General features: G+C 39.9%; 1 protein-coding gene across 1 annotated transcript; it reads left to right on the forward strand.

Annotated features, from left to right (window-relative positions):
- The first annotated feature begins 1519 nt into the window (after positions 1 to 1519).
- Positions 1520 to 10505, forward strand: LOC137276639 (cytochrome P450 2C3-like). The gene is made up of 4 exons (XM_067808250.1): positions 1520 to 1927; positions 7488 to 8006; positions 8292 to 8732; positions 9811 to 10505. The coding sequence occupies exons 1-4, from the start codon at positions 1537 to 1539 to the stop codon at positions 9990 to 9992; spliced, it is 1533 nt and encodes a 510-aa protein (XP_067664351.1). The 5' UTR covers positions 1520 to 1536; the 3' UTR covers positions 9993 to 10505.
- Positions 10506 to 20630: the final 10125 nt, after the last annotated feature.

Consider the following 20630-nt stretch of genomic DNA (forward strand, 5'->3'; position numbering starts at 1 on the left):
CAGCTGGATTAACATCATCCCCAGCCCTTAGCAAATGTACTGTTGTTTAGGAGGTGTGTGTGTTCCAGAGCAGTCCAGCCGCATTTCTAATGTTGTTATTACAGTCCCTAGTAGCATATATTTACTCACTGCAATGAGCACATGTTATAGAAGAGTTTGTACAGGTATTGACACCATGACCGGACAATTGGCACTTCGGTTTGGAATATAGGTATGAACACTCATATTTCAATAAACCCGTGAAGGTCCCAGGGTAGAATACGTCTTCAGTAACCCATGCTTGCCATAAAAGGTGACTATGCTTGTCGTAAGAGGCGACTAACGGGATCGGGTGGTCAGGCTCGCTGACTTGGTTGACACAGGTCATCGGTTCCCAATTGCGCAGATCGATGTTCATGCTGTTGATCACTGGATTGTCTGGTCCAGACTCGATTATTTACAGACCGCCGCCATATATACCGGAATATCTGAACCAGAACAAGCAAGAATTGGAGGAGGAAGATGACAAGGTGGATACATGACGCAACGAAGAAGGATTTGCTGCATAGCCACCTGGGACACTTGCTTCGATGGGAAATCCTTTCCTGGAAAAGTCTTCCAAACTAATGCACCTTGATGAGAATCACTGTGTTGGTGAAGCTGTCCACCATTCTGTTCAGCAGTCTTCGAATTTTGGAGACCGTCTTGGATTTAGGGGAAAACGGGCCCCAAAGGTCGGTCACCCCAAAGTATATTTTATCATGATATTCCTGAGCTCTTTGCAATGTTTAATGCTTTACTACAGTCCATCATAAGGGATAAGTATTTTACTGTAAAAACCGTCAAGGATCTTTTATCCTTTAAAAGGATTGTTTAATTGTGAGTGATATGTTCTGAAGATAGATATATTTTAATAATTGGCTGTTTAGATTAGTAACTAGAATTGTTAGTGGCTGTGCCCGCAAAGGGGGTGAAGTATTGTAAAATTATTGTCCTCCTGAGAGGGTACGTAAGTCCAAAAACATTCAAGTCAATGTAAACTCACCAGGCTTTTTAAGCACAGTATTCTTGTTGTTTTAATTTTTTCTAGCTTTCCGTACACTCACCAGCTGCTGAAGGTATGGTCCAACTAGCGTCCATGCAGGTAGGAAAGGTACTGTTTGTCCTCATGGTCCCTAGTATGGTGATCTACCTTCAGTTGCTGGCGATCTACAGCCTGTTTTTATGCTGTATTGTCCATATAATGATATTAGTTTTAACTTTCTACGCTAGTTTTAAGGCTAATTATGATATTCTAGTTGTTTTACTGCCCTTTGTCCACAGGTTTTTATAATACACATATATTCCATTTCAGTATTAAATGTCCCCGTCATGATATGGCTGAAATATTGTCGTGGAGACGTTAAATATTAACTCACTCACTCACTACTACGGCAAGTATCGATTTTCTCCCACGGTCACTGTATTATTGCCGAGAGCCAACAGATGTGCATTGAGGTGATTCTGACACAAGCTATATGAAATTAACAGTCCTGTCTTTGGCAAGTTGACATTGTAATGGCAGCCATGGTAAATTCAAGCACTGCTGCCCTAGGGGCTTCTATCGCACTGCTCGTGGGGATGTTGATGTTCAGTACACCTCTGATACTGGTGTTTATAATTGTATTATTGATATTATGGCTGTCAACACGGCGTCCTCCTGGACTCCCACCCGGACCCCCTCGTCTTCCACTGGTGGGCAATATGTTTCAAATGGACAAATATATCAGAGTCGCTTTCAGCAATCTACGACGTCAATACGGCGACATCTTCAGCATATACTTATTTCACCAGCCGTTCATCGTCCTCAACGGCTACAACGTTATCAAAGAGGCCCTGGTCAAGAACGCCGACCTTTTTTCATGCAGACCTTATACATTTCTGACGGAAGATTACTGTAAGGGCAAAGGTAGGTAATTGTTTACTTTGCATTAAGAAGTGTGTAGTTTTCCGCCACTTGAGGGTCTGTGTTATTCAAATAACAACAAAGAAATGTGTTGCATCAAGCAAATAATAACAGTGAGTACATTTATATGGCGCCAACTCCAAACACTATGCGTATGCTCATAGTGCTATACTGTCGTATCCATTTTAACTCTGTCAATGGGGACAAACACAGTGCAGTAGATTTTATGACTTTGGAAGAGATATGTCCTCATAGCTGTGACTTAAAAGGCGAGAATTTTCCACTTCTTTGAGTTCAGTTCAGAGTATCTTTCATGTAACTGTAGCATTATAACTGAAGGATCTTCCACCTAATCGTGTTTTGGAATCAAGTTTTGGATTGTAGATAGATGCTGGTCTGCTGAACTAATGACCCCGGACGGTTATACACTTGTGTGAGTTTAACCAGATATGGCGGGGCTGATATACGGTAGAATACCAGTGCCAATACCTTGAACTGCACACACGTTTGTAAAGGGAGCCAGTGTAAATAGATGAGCACAGTCGCTATGTGACTTGCTTGTTCTGGACACAATCCTAGCCGATATTTATTATATTCTCTGTAGTCTGGAGAGCTGTTTCTGTGAAATATTAAATAGCAGAGTATTTCACTTTGTCCAGCTTTGAAAGGACTAGTTTTCTGACCAGCACGTGAGCGGCGTTAGTGGTCAAAATGTTTCAGATGGCATGCTTTGTAGATTATGTTGAATTGAGAGATCACTGTCGAGAAATACTCCCAGGTTCTTGACACAGCCTGATACTTGGGTGCGAGACTCTCCAGCACATATTGATGATATAATTGCTGTCTCTCTGTTCTTACGCGTCCCAACTTAAGTGGCTCCCCGTTTCCAGTGTTTAGTTTCAGCATGCTAACATCCATCCAACACTGAAATTGTTTGTGCAAATTTCATCTGATCAACTGCAGACTGAGAATCCTTTGGAAAGAATGCTTTCATCAACTGACATACACACACAAAAAGGAGAACAACAGGGTTGAATAGACACCCTCTGACACAACCTTCAGTTTTCGCAGAGGCAGTTATGATCACGGTAATCATTACGCATACACATACTATCGAGACTTATGATATGTAATGGTAGTTGTAAAACACCCATCGCAAGGTAGATTTTGATAAACTACATTGCTGTGTTGTGATAGATTTACAGAAATATGTTGCTCTCACACTGGTGTTGCAGCTCGATTATTAGTATCGATGTTCAGTTACACTACTGCCTAAAAGTTCATTCCCCTTCAGACCCGTGAAGGTTCCAGGGTAGAATAGGTCTTCAGCAACCCATGATTGCCATAAAAAGCGTCTGTGCTTGTCGTAAGAGGCGACTAACGGGGTCGGGTGGTCAGGTTCGCTGACTTGGTTGACACAGGTCATCAGTTCCCATTTGCGAAGATCGATGCTCATGTTGTTGATCACTTGATTGTCTGGTCCAGACTCGTTTATTTAAAGACCGTCGCCATATAGCTGGAATATTGCTGAGTACGGCGTAAAACTTAACTCACTCAGTCATTCCCCTTCAACGCGTCCAGAGCGCGTGCAAAACGCATATTGTCTGTCTCAATATAATTCGCGGCAGAAAACGATATTGTCTTGAATGCTAAAACAAATGAATGAAGCCCAAATTCAAATATTAAAATCAAACAGACTAAAGTTATGCCAACAAAGTCAGCCTTGTGCCAGAAATGTATGCATCAATGGCGACATAGAGGAACCATATATGCCATTCGCCTGTAGCTGGCAAAGAATCCTGTTTCATGCCCTGTGTTTACTAACAGTCTAATATTTCGAAAAAGTGACATATCGTTTCGGGTTTTTTACACTGGTGTATAGTCAGAGGTTAATTGCATGATGTCCGCCATTTTTAACAAAATTAATTTAGTTAACCAATAATGAGCAATCAGTTAACGTATTGACGGTCAAATCTTTGAAGGAAGGACGTTGTTTCTACACAGGCACCATACGACAGGGCATTCGGTGTTATCGGTTAATTCTTTGACCGATGTTTAGTACTGTAACTCAGCTGATACTTCCTCTGGTTACACTTCCATGCGTGTATCTACATTAGATAACATGTACTACTTTCCCCACATCAGACCTATATTTATAATGTTGAGTACTTACTCCAGACACGAGAAATACTTAATGGGAATCTTTGTCGAGTAATCTGAGTGGTATAGCCACTAATTATACCTGTTATAACTTCATCAAGTGACAAATGACAAATAACATGTGTAGGTTTATACCGCCAAGCCGCAAAGGAGAAGTAAACGCAAGCGCTGTATTGCATACTGGTTAGAAGCTAATTGATTGGTTGATTGAGTGAATAGCTTGGTTAGTTTTTTCGCCTGCCGATGATACGTTCTTTCTGTGCTCTCTTCGTTAATCATTAAGCCATTAAGGTGTAGGCAATAAGTGAGAAGTTGTTGTTCATATCGTCGTATGCTTCGTTACTTATTTACCGCTAATAACCGATCTAACAACACCAAATAATGTATCTTATCGTGTCAAATAGAATTTACGCTATTTTCGATACTTACATTAACTTTTGTAAATGGTTCCAGTGATACTGGTTTAATATACAGCTCGATATGAGTGAAACTACAGTACGTAATGTTTGTCACTAATCCTTACGGGTTTTTTTTCTGGAAACTTGTGTAAATCATGGTGTGAAATCTATATCGTTTGTTTTTATTCCTTCATGCCAAAGAATCCAGTCACATATGTGTTATATAAGGGCAAACTCCTTCTGTTTATTAAATCAGTGTCTCATTTCGGTCTAGATGGGCCGTTAACTTCAGGATCAAAAATGTGTCTTGCTACCAGTGTATTTTAAAACAATCAGAACGTTATTTACAATTTCATGATCACTTATTTCTTTTTCATGAGGTGTTCATGTTTACTTGTCACCTTTCACAGCTTTTGCTCGTATGCTTAGCACGGTTGACAAATACTCCAGCACACACTCTGTTTACATTAAAATTAGTAATACAACTTCAAATTGCACATATTGTTAATTCCCAAATAATGCCGCATCGATTGATTAGACATTTGACAGCGGCGCTGACATAATATTCAACAGACCAGCGCAAGCGGCAATATTGGTACAATTAACTTCAGCAGTGGATAATATTTTTCCTCTCTCTCGGCAGCCATTATGTCATGGTTATCTCACACACGAGTCACATGTAATGGTCCCACCTGTGGTAGGACAATTGTTACAACACAATGTATTTTCTCCCGCAGTAACCGACGCTCAATAATTAAATGCTGCTCTTCTAAGCGTTACAGCCATGGAGTTGAAACAAGGATGTTGTCCCAGTAAAGCGAAATTTCAATTTGTACTATTACCGGTAAAGCGAAACCCTATATTGTGTTAGAGCGAGTGAGGAAATATTTAGCACTACCTCGGCAATATTGCAGCCATAACGTGACGAGAACAATTTAATTAATATCAATGTTAAAACCAATAAATTGTGAACGTAAAAAAACTGTCATCGAAGGGCAGTAAAATCACCAGACTATCACAGACATGAAGGTAAAACTAGCATATAAAACTAAAACATTGTAATTAAAGAAGACAAAACAATATAAAACACGGGCTATATAGATCACCAACAACTGATCACCAGACTAGGGACAAAGTTGCGTTAGAAGTGCCACGAAAGAAAATTGCTATGAAAACATCGGATGACCGTACTTGAGATTAGCGCTCCACCCCAAAAGTCGGTCTCCGAGATTGAGATGGTTTCCTGTTACCTGAGTTTTAGTTCGTTTGGCTCAAAAGCAGACCCATGAACTGCAATGTAACTCAAAAACTAATCAACATAACATACTGAATGAAACGCTGATCATAAGCAAAACTCTGTGAGGTTTTCGCAGAATTTTTGTCCTAATAGTAAACAAGTCGTTTAACAAATTATGATTAAATATTTACACAGTTCACTGTTTATTACGAGGAAGGAGTGCGGAGAAACGCATTGCCAGGTTTTCGAGAAGCACGTGCACAAGTGCCGAGAATGTTATTTATTCATTAACCTGTGCTGTGCTGTCTCCATGCTTCCTCGCACACCTGGCTGTCATTTTCTCTGCACTCCTGTCTCGTAACTAACAGTGTACTGTGTCAATATATTTGATGATACTTCAGTTGTTGGCGATCTATAGCCCATTTTTGTATTGTGTTGTCCCCTATAGCTAAATATTTTAGAATTAATTACTAGTTTTAATTGCATATCTGTGATATTCTAGTCATTTTATACTGTCCTTTGTTGACAGGATTGTATAATCTTTCATTATTGTTAATCTATATATTGTTTTAGTTACGATATGGCTGAAATATTGACAAAATGACTTTAAATTTTAACTCACTCACTTTAATGATACTTTGATCACTTTCAAATGATGACATATCGGTGAATATTCTACGACTCAAACATTCATTGTTCTTTATTTATCAAATTTGACTCCCAGGAATCTGAAGCAACAGACATTACTGATAATGATGAATATTATCATTGGTTCGATAAATTAACACACACTTTCCATGGATTTCATATTTACTTTTTGTCTAATTTTAAAATTAGTTTTAATCCTATAACTGTGATAATATAGTTTTTTACTGTATTTTGTCCACAGGTTTTCAGTATTGTCACAACCCTTAGTGTACAGTACAAAACCCACGAACTACTTGGTAAATGACCAAATGATGGCCACGTGAATGCAAAGAAGCAGCTGCTTTCGGGTACAGCGACGAACAGTACACTTACATACAGTACTGTGCTTATGCGTCTAAATCCACCCAGCTATGAATGTGTATCTCGTTTTCGGGAAAACCACATAAACATGAACTCATGATTACTATAAAGACTTTGCCTTTGAAATATCTCGCTTGCATCCCCATTGTCCTCTGTGGCCTTTGTTTGGTACTTCCCGGTTTCTTGAAGGTTGTTGATTTGCTGATTTAAAAGCTCTTTGTGTAAGAAGGCCTATTTTCTGTCTGGACTGTGTGTATATCAGTAGAGGGGAGACGGGTACATGTACTCATGATGAGCCCTACGTATACCAGGTTGATTGTGCCAGTACAACCTCACACTCTGTCATTCCCAATGATGTATTGGAGCACAGTAGGGTAATGGATAGCATGCTGGCTTCTCACGCCAAAGAGCCGGGTTCAAATCCCGGTGAAGACACCAAAATTTGTGACCTGGGTCTCATACTGTGTTTGTGGGCAAGATACTTCGTCCATCCAGCTGTTTAAAATGGGTACCTGAAAAAGGGGATGCACGGACCAATGCGCTTGGCGCTTAGTAGCAGCTTTGAAAGAACAATTCCGTCAGGGTAATAATGTGTAGAGCAAACTTGATGTATGGACTATTGCGCACTGTAAGTATCCACATTATTATTATAATTTGTTATTATTATATACATAAACTTTCCAACTCAGAAGATTCATACATGTTCTTCATTTCACGGCGATGTCAACAAGTGTCCTATATAAGGTGATTTATATTTCAGGAATAATGAACACTGGCGGAGTAACATGGAGAGACATAAGAAAGTTCACTGTCACCAGTCTTAGAGAATTGGGGATGGCAAATATAAAAGCTGAAGAGAGAATACAGCAAGAGTTGACTCTACTTTTGAAAGCTTTAGAGGATCAAGGCTCAAAGGAGTTCGATTGTAAAGATTTGATCTACACTGCTACATCCAATATTATTTGTGGTCTTTGTTTTGGAAAGCGACAGTATGAATACAATGACCCACGATACACAAAGCTGTCAAACGCAATTGATGACATATTTTTTGTCCCAACTGAACTAACTATGGTCAACCTGTTTCCAGCTCTGAGATTGCTACCAGGAGACTTATTTTACTATAAACGGCTTGCGAAAGCCATAGCGGTAATGAAGAAAGAGATAGCTCGACTCACTGAAGAACGCATCAACGCCTATGACGGAGAAAACGTTGAAGACTTTACCACAGCTTTCCTGAAAGAGGTGCGATGCCGCAAGAAGGATGACAAGGCCTTTGATGGTAAAGTGAAGTGTATGTAATGAAAGTGTGTGTATGTGCGTGTGTGCGTGCGAGCGTGTGTGTGCGCTCTGTTGGATAATCGACCTGTGTGCAAATGGGAAACATAGGTCCTTTCTAAAGTAGAGGAAGCTTTAGCCTCTCACTTTAAAATCTTGATTTTTGAACAGTCTCCTGTTTCTGTCTTCATACCTAGAGTTAAATGGAGTAATGAAAGTCTTAAAATCGTTTGTTTTGCAATTTACAGATGTTGCACTATCTCAAGGAAAGGTTATCATTTTTGTTTAGAAAGTCACCTAGACATGGCTTTGACTGATGTCTATATGGCGGGAACAACTGATGCTGGTAACAACCTCGTATGGTCAGTTCTATATCTACTCCACTACCCGGAAGTCCAGGAGAAGTGTTTCCAGCTCATCAAACAGCACATCGGGCTTGACAGACGACCCACGATGATGGACAAGCCTAACCTTCCTTATGTTGAGGCTGTGTATTCAGAAATACTGAGATGCGTAGATATGGTACCCACCGGACTGCACTATACAGTCGATCACGATGTCCAGTTTATGGGTTATACGTTTCCCAAGGGTGTTCCTGTAATTCCCATGATAAACTCAGTGCTTTACGATCAGGCGGCGTGGGGTGATCCTCAAAATTTCAGACCTGAGCGCTTTCTGAACGATGAAGGGAAATTTCAAAAGAGGGAGGAATTTATGCCTTTTTCCATTGGTAAGAATGTTTGAGTCATGATGAAAACTTTGTCCTTTCTATCGTTTGTGCTACTACCACTCATAATGATAATAGGAGTAAGTTCCTGTTTTGACAACAACCTGATTGGCAAGATTCGGGAGAAGCATTATAGATATATGGACCTCGCCTTTGACATGTCTCGCTTTCATCACATGTACACTGTTGCCAAGCTTCCCATTGTTCTAGGTGACAGATCAGGAGAGTGTTCGGGTGGGTTGGTCACATATTCCCAAGAATGCTTTGCTTTTTCGTTGGGTAGAGGGGACAAGGCTAGTTGAACTTACAATGAACTATATTTTGCTATATGTAAGACCGGTCTGACTATGTGTCCCAGTCCACCCAAATTGTGAATAGGTACCTCGTAAGGATGGGAAAGTCAGTAACCTGGGCAATGTGTCGCCTTTGAAATATCTCGCTTTCATCTTCATTGTCTCCTCATAGTCCTTGGTTTGATACCTCCTGTTCTCTTGAACGTTGTTGATTCGTTGACTAAGCAGCGCTCTGTGGGAGAAGGCATATGTTGCTGTTCGGGCTATGTATAGGTATGTAGTGATGACAAGGGTACGTGTGTTAATGAGGAGCCTCTTTAAGGTTGACTGTGCTAGGACAAAAATCACTCTTTGCTGCACTTTAATGTTATCTATAAAACATAACAATAAGGACCTGGTGACAAACGTTTCTCCGTGGCGAGTCTAGATAGGGATGGGTTATTCCTCTGAGCTATTCCCAGATGTTAGTTCAATATTGGGTCACAGATCCTTAGTTGAAGCATGTGAGAACATTTCATTGTCTCCACAGAACATGTGGCAAGGATGTTGTACTTAATCATAAGATATCATCGTCGGTTCTCTGTTGGTTCTTTAAACATTAATGCGAACCAAACGGGGTCAGGTTTGCAAGGTAAGGTACTATATGTATGTGTGGTATGGAGAAGATATGTTCTGCCGAGTCATTTCATGAGAAGGAAAACAGAAGGGTGGATCAATAAGAAAAGTAGCACTGTGTTGTCATTTATGTACATCATGCAATAATATTTTTTCTTTACTCTGTTTGGCAGGACGCCGTTCTTGTTTAGGACAATCGCTCTTCCGTGTGGAACAATTCCTGATTCTGACCACCTTGATTCAGAGGTTCAAGTTCGTCCCTCCAAGTGGAAAGCTGCGATCCCTGTATGGAATAGTAGGCATTGTCGATACTGCTCGCCCTTTCAAATGCAAAGTCATACCAAGGAACATTTGAAAGAATTACCACGGTTTCGGATTCTTCACATGTCCTTGTACATTAGGTTTCAGTGTGATACGATTTCTCGTTTCTGTTATTGAGAATCTTGAAATCATGAACATTTGAAACCCCGATTTACACCAGTTGTAATCAGAAACAACTGCTTGGGTCATCATACCCATGTATATATACGTATATACGATCACGATTTTAGATTCAAGTAGACATTATCTTCCAACAATTAGAAAATAGTTTTCAGTTTTTCATTGTGTGATTATTTTACTCCACAACGCAATATCCAACAAGACGAGATGCAGGATGTATACGGGATGTCAGCACCATAACATGTGCCATTTGATGATTAAGGCATGAAGACTGTAAGTTTCTGTTAATCCAGCATAAACAGATGCATGAACGTATACTTGCTCACTAACCACAGTGCTCCACTGACATCTTAATCAGTTTTGTTTGATATTTGCCTTCCATGTAAAACTACATTCGGAAAATTAAAGAATTATGTCAACATTTTAATTTACGTCCTTTTCATGATTTATACAGAGAGTGTGTGTTAACCCTCTACTCTTTATATAGTCTACAGTCAGCATATAGTCTGTAATTTCACTCAGCGTATATGAGTTTTCTGGAGTGGGGTTTCTTACAAGTACAAGTGGAATGTAAAATGTATTGCCCGACGTGTATTTCACCGAGTTTCATACCAGTAATAACCCTGAAATAGACAATTCCTTCAACTCTTTTTCCCATCTATGTACACAGATTCCAGGTGACAAACAACTCTGTACAAGGCTATATGACAAAGAAATGATTTCAACTTTCCTTTCACGTCGAGCTATATTTCAATAGCTCCAGTCTTTGATGTTTGAATTCACAATATTCAATAGAGCATGTTTACCAAGATTTCTAAGAGCGTCAGAGGTTGTGTGATCACTGTAAGAGCATACAGGTGTGTGAGTGAGTGACTTTAGTTTTACGCCGCACTCAGCAGTATTACAGCTGTATGGCGGCGGTCAGTACATAATCGAGTCTGGACCAGACAATCAAGTGATCGGCAGCATGAGCATCTATCTGCGCAATTGGGAACCGATGACATGTATCTACCAAGTCAGCGAGCCTGACCATCCAATCTCGTTAGTCACCTCTTGCGACAATCATAGTTGCCTTTAATGGCAATCATGGGTTGATGAAGGCATATTCTTCCCCAGACCGTCACGGGTCAAGAGTACTCTAGGTCTGGGCAGAGTTTTATGGTAGACATTAAAATGAAACATGGAAATTTATGGATTACAGCTTCTTATTCATTGCCTACAGCGACCTTTTGATGTAGGTTCTTACATTTGTTAATCAGCAAAAGTGAAAACAAACAAGAGCTGAGCGGTATATATTCATAGCTGGTTGTCAAAGCTATGGGTATAGACCTCACATGCTCAGGTTGTATTCACCATTTGCTTGCTTACGATGTAAGAACCTATATTTAAACACCACTCTAATATGTTGTGATCCCTAAAGTTGCCTCTTCTACACTCTTCAAAAAGAAAAAAAGACACGCAAATGTGATTCAATGGACTCATGTTGCTGCCACAAAAGAAAAGAAACAGAAAGAACAAGTGCACAATGTCTTTGCAAAGCGTCATATTTCTGGCACTGTATACAGCCTTAGCACCAGAATGCGGCAATGTGTCCCTTGTTTTCAAATATATATTCGCCAAAACGTCACCAAGAAAACATGTACATACAGGTACATAGAACAGAATGCGCTATCAATTACTGAAAAAAGGGCAAACGTGTTTAGGTTTGTCATTGTCACATCAAATTACAGTGGCTTAGTACCGCCACTTGAAACAATACCGTAGGCATGATATAGTCAGAACGCCTTCGAAATGGAGATATCGGTGTTGGTTTCCGGTACCACGCTAACGGTCAACACTTCGACCCTCGGAGAATTCTGGGTAAGAGGAAAGTCTATGAAGACATCGTTAATGACTTCCTTTTTACAGTGAACTGTGCGCTAGATGTCTCCACTCAGACATGCAAGGAATTATGGACCTCTTCTCCTAAGGATATGCCGGCCTCACAATCTCCAAGAAGACTGAAGTCATGCATCAGTCACATCCATCAGTTCCACACACAGAGCACCACATCACCGTCAACGGCCAGAAACTTGCAGTGGCTGACAATTTCGTGCACGTGGGTAGAACACAGTCGTGTTCCGTCAGCTCAGACCAGGAGGAGTTGTATCGAATCGCCAGAGTAAGCACAGCCTTTGGCAGAGTGTAGGGCAGGATACGGGAACAAAGAGGACTGAGCCTTGACACAAAGCTCAGAGTTTATAGAGCTGCAGTCCTTACTTCCCTGCTCAGCACTTAAGAGCCTTGGGCAGTGTACTCCTGACACGATAGACAACTCATCGCTTTCCACATGAGATGTCTCAGGACCATGCTGCGTGTAAAGTGGCAGGACTGAACTTGAGGCCCTGATGTACTCAAGCTGTTTGAGACTATGGACGCCAGTGCTCTCCCTCCATTCAAAGGTCTTCATGCACGGTCGTCAGGCAAGTTCGTATGTTCGTCATTTCGAGAGCACACATAGACGGTAAGAAATCTGTTTGCAGTGATTTGGTAATGCTACACGTTATTGTAAGTAAATAAATGAAATTACTGTGCAGTACATAATAAATTATGTACTGATCTAAACATTTGACATTACTGCGGTATGTGAATCTAAGTTACTTATTGTTACAATCAGTCTCATCTAGAGTCAACGCAATTCAACCAATCTTCCAAGAATAAAGACATGACGTTGCTCTCGTTCGTTGTGTTAGGTATAACTTGTACAGCTCGTTCTGAACTTTCCATCGTTATATCATTGGGACGATTAATGCCCCAAACGGCGAAAGTCCTGCTCACCCTACTGGTTTAACGGGTACTTTGCAGTACATATACTCGTGGAACATTCCAAATTCTTCTTCTCACACGTCATAAATCCTAGGATATTTAGGATATATTTTACGGATGAAGGAGAAAAAAAATATATATGTGGTGTAAATACATTCGCAAGCGGTGGTCACATTCGCTGACTTGGTTGATGCATGTCATCAGTTCCCAATTGCGCAGATCGATGCTCATGTCGTTGATCAATGGATTGTCTGGCCCAGACTGGATTATTTACAGTCCGTCGCCGTATAACTGGAATAGACCCGATCCCGTTAGTCGCCTCTTGCGACAGGGATAGTCGCCTTTTATGGCAAACATGGGTTGCTGAAGGCCTATTCCACCCCGGCCCTTCTCGGGTCCCCTGGTAAGTAGAGTGTCATCGAAGTATATACAATGTAAGGGTGTAGATATTTCAATTTTGCATTCTCGATTAGTGCACTACCGGTCTCTCAACGTTTTAATTTATTTGTAATTTCATTTGATTAGACGCCATTTTGTCATAATTAGAGATAATAAAGCCACGGTTGAATCGGGCCTCTAGACACAGTTTGAGGGGGGGGGGGGGATCCTTCAAAAACGCTCTGCGAAAAAGCCGAAGGTGGGTGGGAGACCGTGAAGTATGAAGTGCCAAAGGATTTAGCTTACGATTCAGACGATGGTCGGAAAATCACAATGACAGATAAACAAATGGTTATGGAAAATACGCCAGAAGTGTGGAAGAGAAGCTCCATACCCGAGTAAGTCAACCTCGAGACGAACACAGACATCTCAGTCCATGCAAAGTGTCCTTCGCCAAACTACCGCTGTATTTCTCCAGCTTAGCACCTGTCATCTTTTCATCCTATGGTGCATTAATTGAATAAATTCAAAATTTTAAATGCAAAATCTTGACTTAAAGGTTTAAACAGAATAAACGCCAATCTTGAAAAAATATGTATCCAAAATAAATTCTCGAACGCCCATAGGTATAAAACATGGTCCAGAAAATGAAAGGCAAAGGTGCTAAATCTAGCGTCCATCATCTTAAACAGGGAGATCAATTACTTACCGATCAGATATTGCAAACTCTCGCTAAACACTCTTCCTCTTCTAATTATGTACCTAAGTTCCAACAATATCAAAACAACAAGAAAAGAAAACTGTTAATTTCAATTCAGATAATGGGGAAGATTACAATGAACTATTTTCTATTCATGAGCTTCATACTGCTCTCGATCAAGTTTACCATACCGCTACAGGGGCTGATAACATACATTATCTTACCTCACACATGAATGTCGCTTTCTGATTGGCTAAGCGCTGTTCTATTATTTTCAATGTACCCCGCTAACAGGCAATGTATTATTTTCAATGTACACCGCTGGGAATTCCGAACTCATGGTAGTATTTTTATACCTCGAATAACATTGAAGCGCGCATCAAGCACAGAAATTACCGATGTTTTGCGATTGAAAATCGATGAAAGGGAGATAAATCTGTTTTACCTTGTGTCGTCTGCAAAATGGTGATTCGCCTCGCATTCAAAAGCAGTGCTTCAAACAGTTCAAAATTAACATTCAGGTGTTCGGTAAGATAAATATGTTGTTCACTGATCCAACGGGGTCCATGCTCTCATGTACCCTCGTGGTTTGTTTCCAAATACCAAACAAGTCGATTATTTATCATGTGTTCCATGGTTTTGCAAACACAGCTAGTTAGTGAAATAGGTCGATAATTGGATGGATCCGTATGCTCACGTCCAGGTTTAGTTATGTGTACTACTATAGCGTCACACCATGAGGGAGGAAAATTACCCGATGTCCAAATATCATCAAAAATATTTATAAGAGTTTCTAGGCACGATTCTTGTAATAGCTTCAGGAGTTGTAATGTAAGTTGTTCACTGGTCGTGAGGGGACCATGGGCAGGCTCTTCACAGCCATCTCAGCATACAGAGACTCATTCACGCTCTCCTGTTGAGACCCTATGACGTGCTCATGTTATCCAGTGGAATTGCAGGCCTTAGAAACAATTTTAACGATCTTCAACTATACATAGGGAAAAAAGTTAAGCACCCCCCGAAGAAAATAGATAAAATGTCGTGTTAGTAATAAGGACGTGAAGCTGAAGACCCATGATTTTTCCAACTTGCAGCATAATCTTGCCTAACAATTTCACTAGTTGATGGGTTGTTCTGAGATGGTTTATCATTTTCCTGAACAATGGCTCGTAGGATGATATCAGAGGCACAACGATGCCAAATTATTGGTCTTCGTGCAGCAGGAATGTCCTTCAAAGCAATCTCAATTCAGACTGCTACCATTACACAGTAATAAGCAGATTAATTCGAAAACATGCTCAAGCCAATGATGTCAAGGACTGTCCACGCTCTGGACGACCTCCTGTGACGTCTCGCCGTAAAGACAGAGCGCATATACAGCTGGTGCAACATTTTCCATTTGCATCAAGCACAGTCCCGAATCATCAGTGGTTACCAAATCGCCGATTGAGCACTAAGACTGTAAAGAATAGACTTAAAGCTGCAGGACTTGCTTCACGGAGGGTTATCAGGCGGCCCCAGTTGACAAATGACCATAAAAGACGGCGATTGATATGGTGTCAAGCGAGACCGGACTGGAATCTAAGGTCGTGGAGGAAGATCCATCGGTCCAAGGAAAGTCGGTTCATGCCAAAGATGAGCGAGTCCGCGTTTGGAGGCGTAGAAATACAGCCTAAAGTGACAAGAACATCCTTTCTAATCTTCCTTTCTGTGGAGGCTCAGTAATGATTTGGGGATGCAATTCCCACGATTGTAAGTTGGACCTTCGGACGATTCAGGGCAATCTCACATGTGCACGATACATCCAGGAGGTTCTCCAGCCTGGTCGTCGTTCCTATTTTTGATAACCACCCTCTTGCCTCCAGACCTTTATTCATGGATGATAATGCTAGGCCTCATCGACCTATCGCAGTGAACAACTTTATTCACCAGAATGCTGTTGAAAGGTGTGACTGGCCGGTTATGAGTCTTAACCCGATCGAGCACATTTGGGACATTATTGGATGACGTATACAAAAGCGAGATCATCCTATACTGAACCTTCAGCAATTGGAGGCGGGCAATTGAAGAATGGCAGAGATTACCCATGAATCAACGCCTCGTTAGGGGTATGGGTAGGAGAACAGAGGCTGCCATCCGGGCAAATGGAGGATATACACGTTATTGATTGTGATTTGTTGTAGACACCAAATGTGAGTTTGTTGTCAAATGCCATCATCACATGGTCACCAATAGATATGCCAGCTCCATAGTTTAAGCCCGCTTTCACTTTGATGAAAATTCAGTCGTTAATTGCTATGACCTAAAAGTAATACAAATATTGTAAAGCAATCAGTCCAGGTGTTCCTGTATTCGCAAATGTCTGCTCTTTCATTTCCTGTTTGAGTCTCCTACGTTTCACATACCATATTCACCCAATCGGCGTTTATATCCTCTTGAATATCTGAAACACTAGGGGGTTCTTAACCTTTTCCCCCTATGTATATTATAACAAGATTTTAAACCATCAGCTTTTAGTTTACATGAGACATACCTGAAAAGTACAGATATATTTGACTTGCGGTCAGTATAACTAATTTCATTCGTTTTCACCCCCAGGCGATAAAGCCATTAGAGGCGCTCCTATTTTGGTGAGGCAGCGTGTTATTCATAGCCCTGATCCCCTTAAAAGCAATCTTCAGGCTGTTGCTGTACGGCTTTCTTTACAAATAACTTTCACGGTTTGCTCCTTGTACATTTCACCATCTCCAGCTATTCAGCAGTCCGATCATCAGGATCTATACGTCCAACTTCCCAAACCCTGTATTTTCATGGGTGATTTTAACGGATATATCCCTTTATGGGGAAGTACTGATATTAACACTAAAGGGAAAGTACTTGAAGACTTTATAGCTAATAACAACGTATGCATATTTAATGATGGATCATTATTTACTTATTTACTTCCTGGTACTGGAACGTATTCTGCACTCGTTTTGTCACTCTCAGATCCAGATACATGCAATGAGTTTGGATGACCTTTGTGTAAGGGACTATTTTCCAACAATTCTCACAGCTATAAATCCGGCTGATAACCCACCTGCAACAAGGTGGAATTTTAGTAAGGTCATTATTTAGGACACTGTGCACTGAAAACTTGACAAATGACGTTTTTATCAATACTCTGGATTGTCAACTCCTGAAACACTCACCCGAATCATGCCTGGAAACACTGCTTAATATCTTTTATATGATATGGACTACAGGGACGTTCCCAAATTCATGGCGCAATGCCATTGTAGTTCCTATACCAAAGCCTGCCCGGGATCATACTGATCCTTCGAATTTCAGGCCAATATCTTTAACGAGTTGTGTCTGTAAAACCACGAAACGAATGGTAAACATTAGATTTACTTGGTGTCTTGAAACCAATAATCTTATAACAAATATTCAATGTCGTTTCAGGAAAAATCGTAGTACCACTGACCATTTGGTACGTCTAGAATCCTTTGTGACAAATGGTATGGAAATAAACAACATGCAGTATCAATATTCTTTGATTTAAAGAAAGCATACGATATCATTTGGGTGCTTGGCATTTTAAAGGGCTTACATGGTTTTGGTTTAAGGGGACGTTTACCCCTTTTATATCACAGTTATTAACCGACAGGCAGTTTCAAGTCCCAGTGGGTTCAACTGTCTTACAAGGCAGTATTTGTCTGTCACACCTTTTAGTATCAAGATCAACAGTCTATCCACGGTTTTAAATGATTCAATCGATGGATCACTTTTTGTGGATGATTTTGACATTTCTTGTCGCGTGTCTAGAAAACGGCTTTAATTTTTCAAACTCAAAAACTAATTGTATACACTTTTGTAGAAAATATAAGCCGCATTAGGACTCAGAACTATCTTTAAATGGCACTCCCATCCAAGTTATAAAGGAGGCCTAGTCCTTGGGTCTAATTTTCGATTCACACTAAGTGAGTGAGTGAGTTAATATTTACCGTCACATCGGCAATATTGCAGCCATATCGTGACGAGAACAGTTCACCTGATAAAAGGAAAAAAATCTTGAAGAGTAAAAGCTGTCGACTATGGACAGTAAAGGCACTAGACTATCACAGATATGAACATAAAACTAGTATGTAAAACTAAAACACTGTAATGAGAGAAGACAGTACAATATAAAATACGGGCTATAGATCACCAACAACTGAGGGTAGATCACCATACTAGGGACCATCGGGACTTACATTACATTTGCTACCTGCATGGACCCTAGCTGAATTCACGTCATCTCCTCAATCGCTGGCGATTGTACGACAATTTAACCAAAATTTAAAATAACAAATATACTACGTTTAAAAACCGGGTACGTGAAAATTTTACTTTGAAAGTTCTGGGACTTACGTACTCTCTCAGAGGGACAATAATTTTACGATACTTTAACCCCCTTGAAGGCACAGCCACTGACAATCGCAGTTGTTAATTTATACTACCATTAACAAACATATTGTTCAAAATTTATCCAACGATTCTATTTCATTTAAAAAACAATTATTAAGTGACAATTTACTTCATTAAAAAGATCCTTAATTGTTTTGACTTTGAAATATTTATCCCTTGTGATGGCAAAATCAAAACAATCAAGCAAGACATGCTTGACCGTGATTCCCTCATCACAAGGGATACAAAACGGAGGATCTTCGCCTTTTAGCAAATACTCATGAGTGTATCTTGTATGAGTGTATCTCGCCAGATAATGACCTCTTCCAATCTGGACTGACAACCCAAGTAAGTTTTATATGGTGTTATGTATTGACGATGACGATGTCGCATTGGCCAGTAGCAAGATCATTATACAATTTTATAATGTCTAATAAAAGTGGATGTTTGCAAGAAAGATTCCTAATAGAATGAAGACACGGAAGAGAGTCTGAAAAGAATTATGTATTGCTTATATTTGGGGTGTCTATCAATATATTTAGGAGCCGTTAGTATCGCGTTTGTTTCTGCAGTTAAAATAGAGCTATTATCCGGTAATCGGGAAGATATTGTTCTGGATCCAATGACGGTGGCGCAAGCTACGGCGCCACCATCCTTGAACCCATTTGTAAATAAGGATTTGTAATTGTAATATTTACTTTTTAATTGATGATATTCCTGTTTATATTGTAAATCACTTGATTCCGACTTTTAAATGTTGTCAGTGTTAGGTCAACATCTGGTCGAACTGACTGCCATGGAGGAGAAAAAATCAGACTGGAGGGAGATATATACCGAGAGGCGGAACAAGAGACTTTTTATTGTATAGAGCCTCATAAAGAGGATTAAATACACAGTTAAATGCAGGGTTGGACTTATTGGAATATAGTTTAGTGAGATACTGTAAAGTTAATTTGATACGTCTTGGTTAAGAGATTGCTCATCGGCCTCGACGTAGAGACTGTCAATAGGGGAAGTTCTGAAAGTTCCAAGACAAAGTCTTAGACCTTGGTGGTGGACAACATCTAATTGCTGTTACATGCTCCACCATACACAATGGAGCCATAATCAAGTTTCGAGCGGACGAGAGATCTGTATAAGTGTAGGAGAGTAGTGTGGTCTCCTTCCCACTTTGAATTCGAAACTACTTTTTTTAAGTATTTAATGTGTGGTAGGAAAGTCAGATGAGAATAAAAAATAAGTCCTCGGCTTCCTTTACAATTTTGATGGGTGTGCCATTTAAACAAAATTCTGGGTCTTTGTGCGGTTTATATTTTCTGCAGAAATGTATACAGTTTGTTTTGGATTTAAAACCGTTTTCAAGACACCATTTATGGATTTTATTTAGGCATAATTGTAACAGCCTCTCTATGGTATGCATACTTGTATCACGACAAGAAACATTAAAATCATCCACGAAAAGTGATCCATCGACTGCATCATTTAAAACTATAGAAAGACAATTTATTTTAATACTAAATAAAGTAACAGACAAAAGACTCTCTTGTGGGACACGCTGATCCTCATCGTAATGGTTAGAAAAGGTCTTTTAAAAATTGTGAGATAAAATGAGGTAAACGATCACTCAAACCGGAATCATGTAAATCCTTCAAAATGCCATACTTCTAAGTAGTATCATGTGCTTTCTCCATGAACAGTACTTCGGTTTTTCAGGAAACTACATTGAATATCTGTGATAAGATTATTCGTTTCCAAATACATGTACCAGACTAATCTATTGTTTACCATTCGTTCCATGGTTTTACAAACGCAACTGGTATGATCCCGGCGAAGCTTTGGCATGGGGATTACAAAGGCATTGTGCCACGATTAAGGAAAATTTCCTGAAATGCAAATTTGGTCAAATATTTCCAAAAGCGTCAAAAGACGTGTCAGGCAAATGTAATTGGTAATAAATGTTGTCATCACCAGCGGCAGTGTCGAGAGCAGTATGTAGCTCATGTAATGAAAATATCTCATTATAATCTTCACCGTTAGTAGAGGCAAAATTAATTCTTTGTTTTTCTTGTCGATTTGTTATATTTCTGAAATTCAGGTATTTAATTTGATGATGAAGAATTTCTGGAAGGTTTCACCGATTTTATTGGCAATGTCACCAGTTATCAATTTATCAATTTCTTTAAGATAATTAACAGAGGATTTGGAACCTTTCCCTTTTATTCTTTGGACCATTTTCCACAC

The sequence above is a fragment of the Haliotis asinina genome, chromosome 3 (assembly GCF_037392515.1).
Source record: "Haliotis asinina isolate JCU_RB_2024 chromosome 3, JCU_Hal_asi_v2, whole genome shotgun sequence".
NCBI lineage: Eukaryota > Metazoa > Mollusca > Gastropoda > Lepetellida > Haliotidae > Haliotis > Haliotis asinina.

Bases quoted from the DNA above. Each gene is read 5' to 3' on its own strand.
- LOC137276639 (XM_067808250.1), top strand. From the start codon at position 1,537: ATGGCAGCCATGGTAAATTCAAGCACTGCTGCCCTAGGGGCTTCTATC. The intron at 1,928-7,487 runs GTAGGTAATTGT...TTTATATTTCAG, and splicing joins AGATTACTGTAAGGGCAAAG to GAATAATGAACACTGGCGGA. The intron at 8,007-8,291 runs GTAAAGTGAAGT...ATTTTTGTTTAG, and splicing joins GGATGACAAGGCCTTTGATG to AAAGTCACCTAGACATGGCT.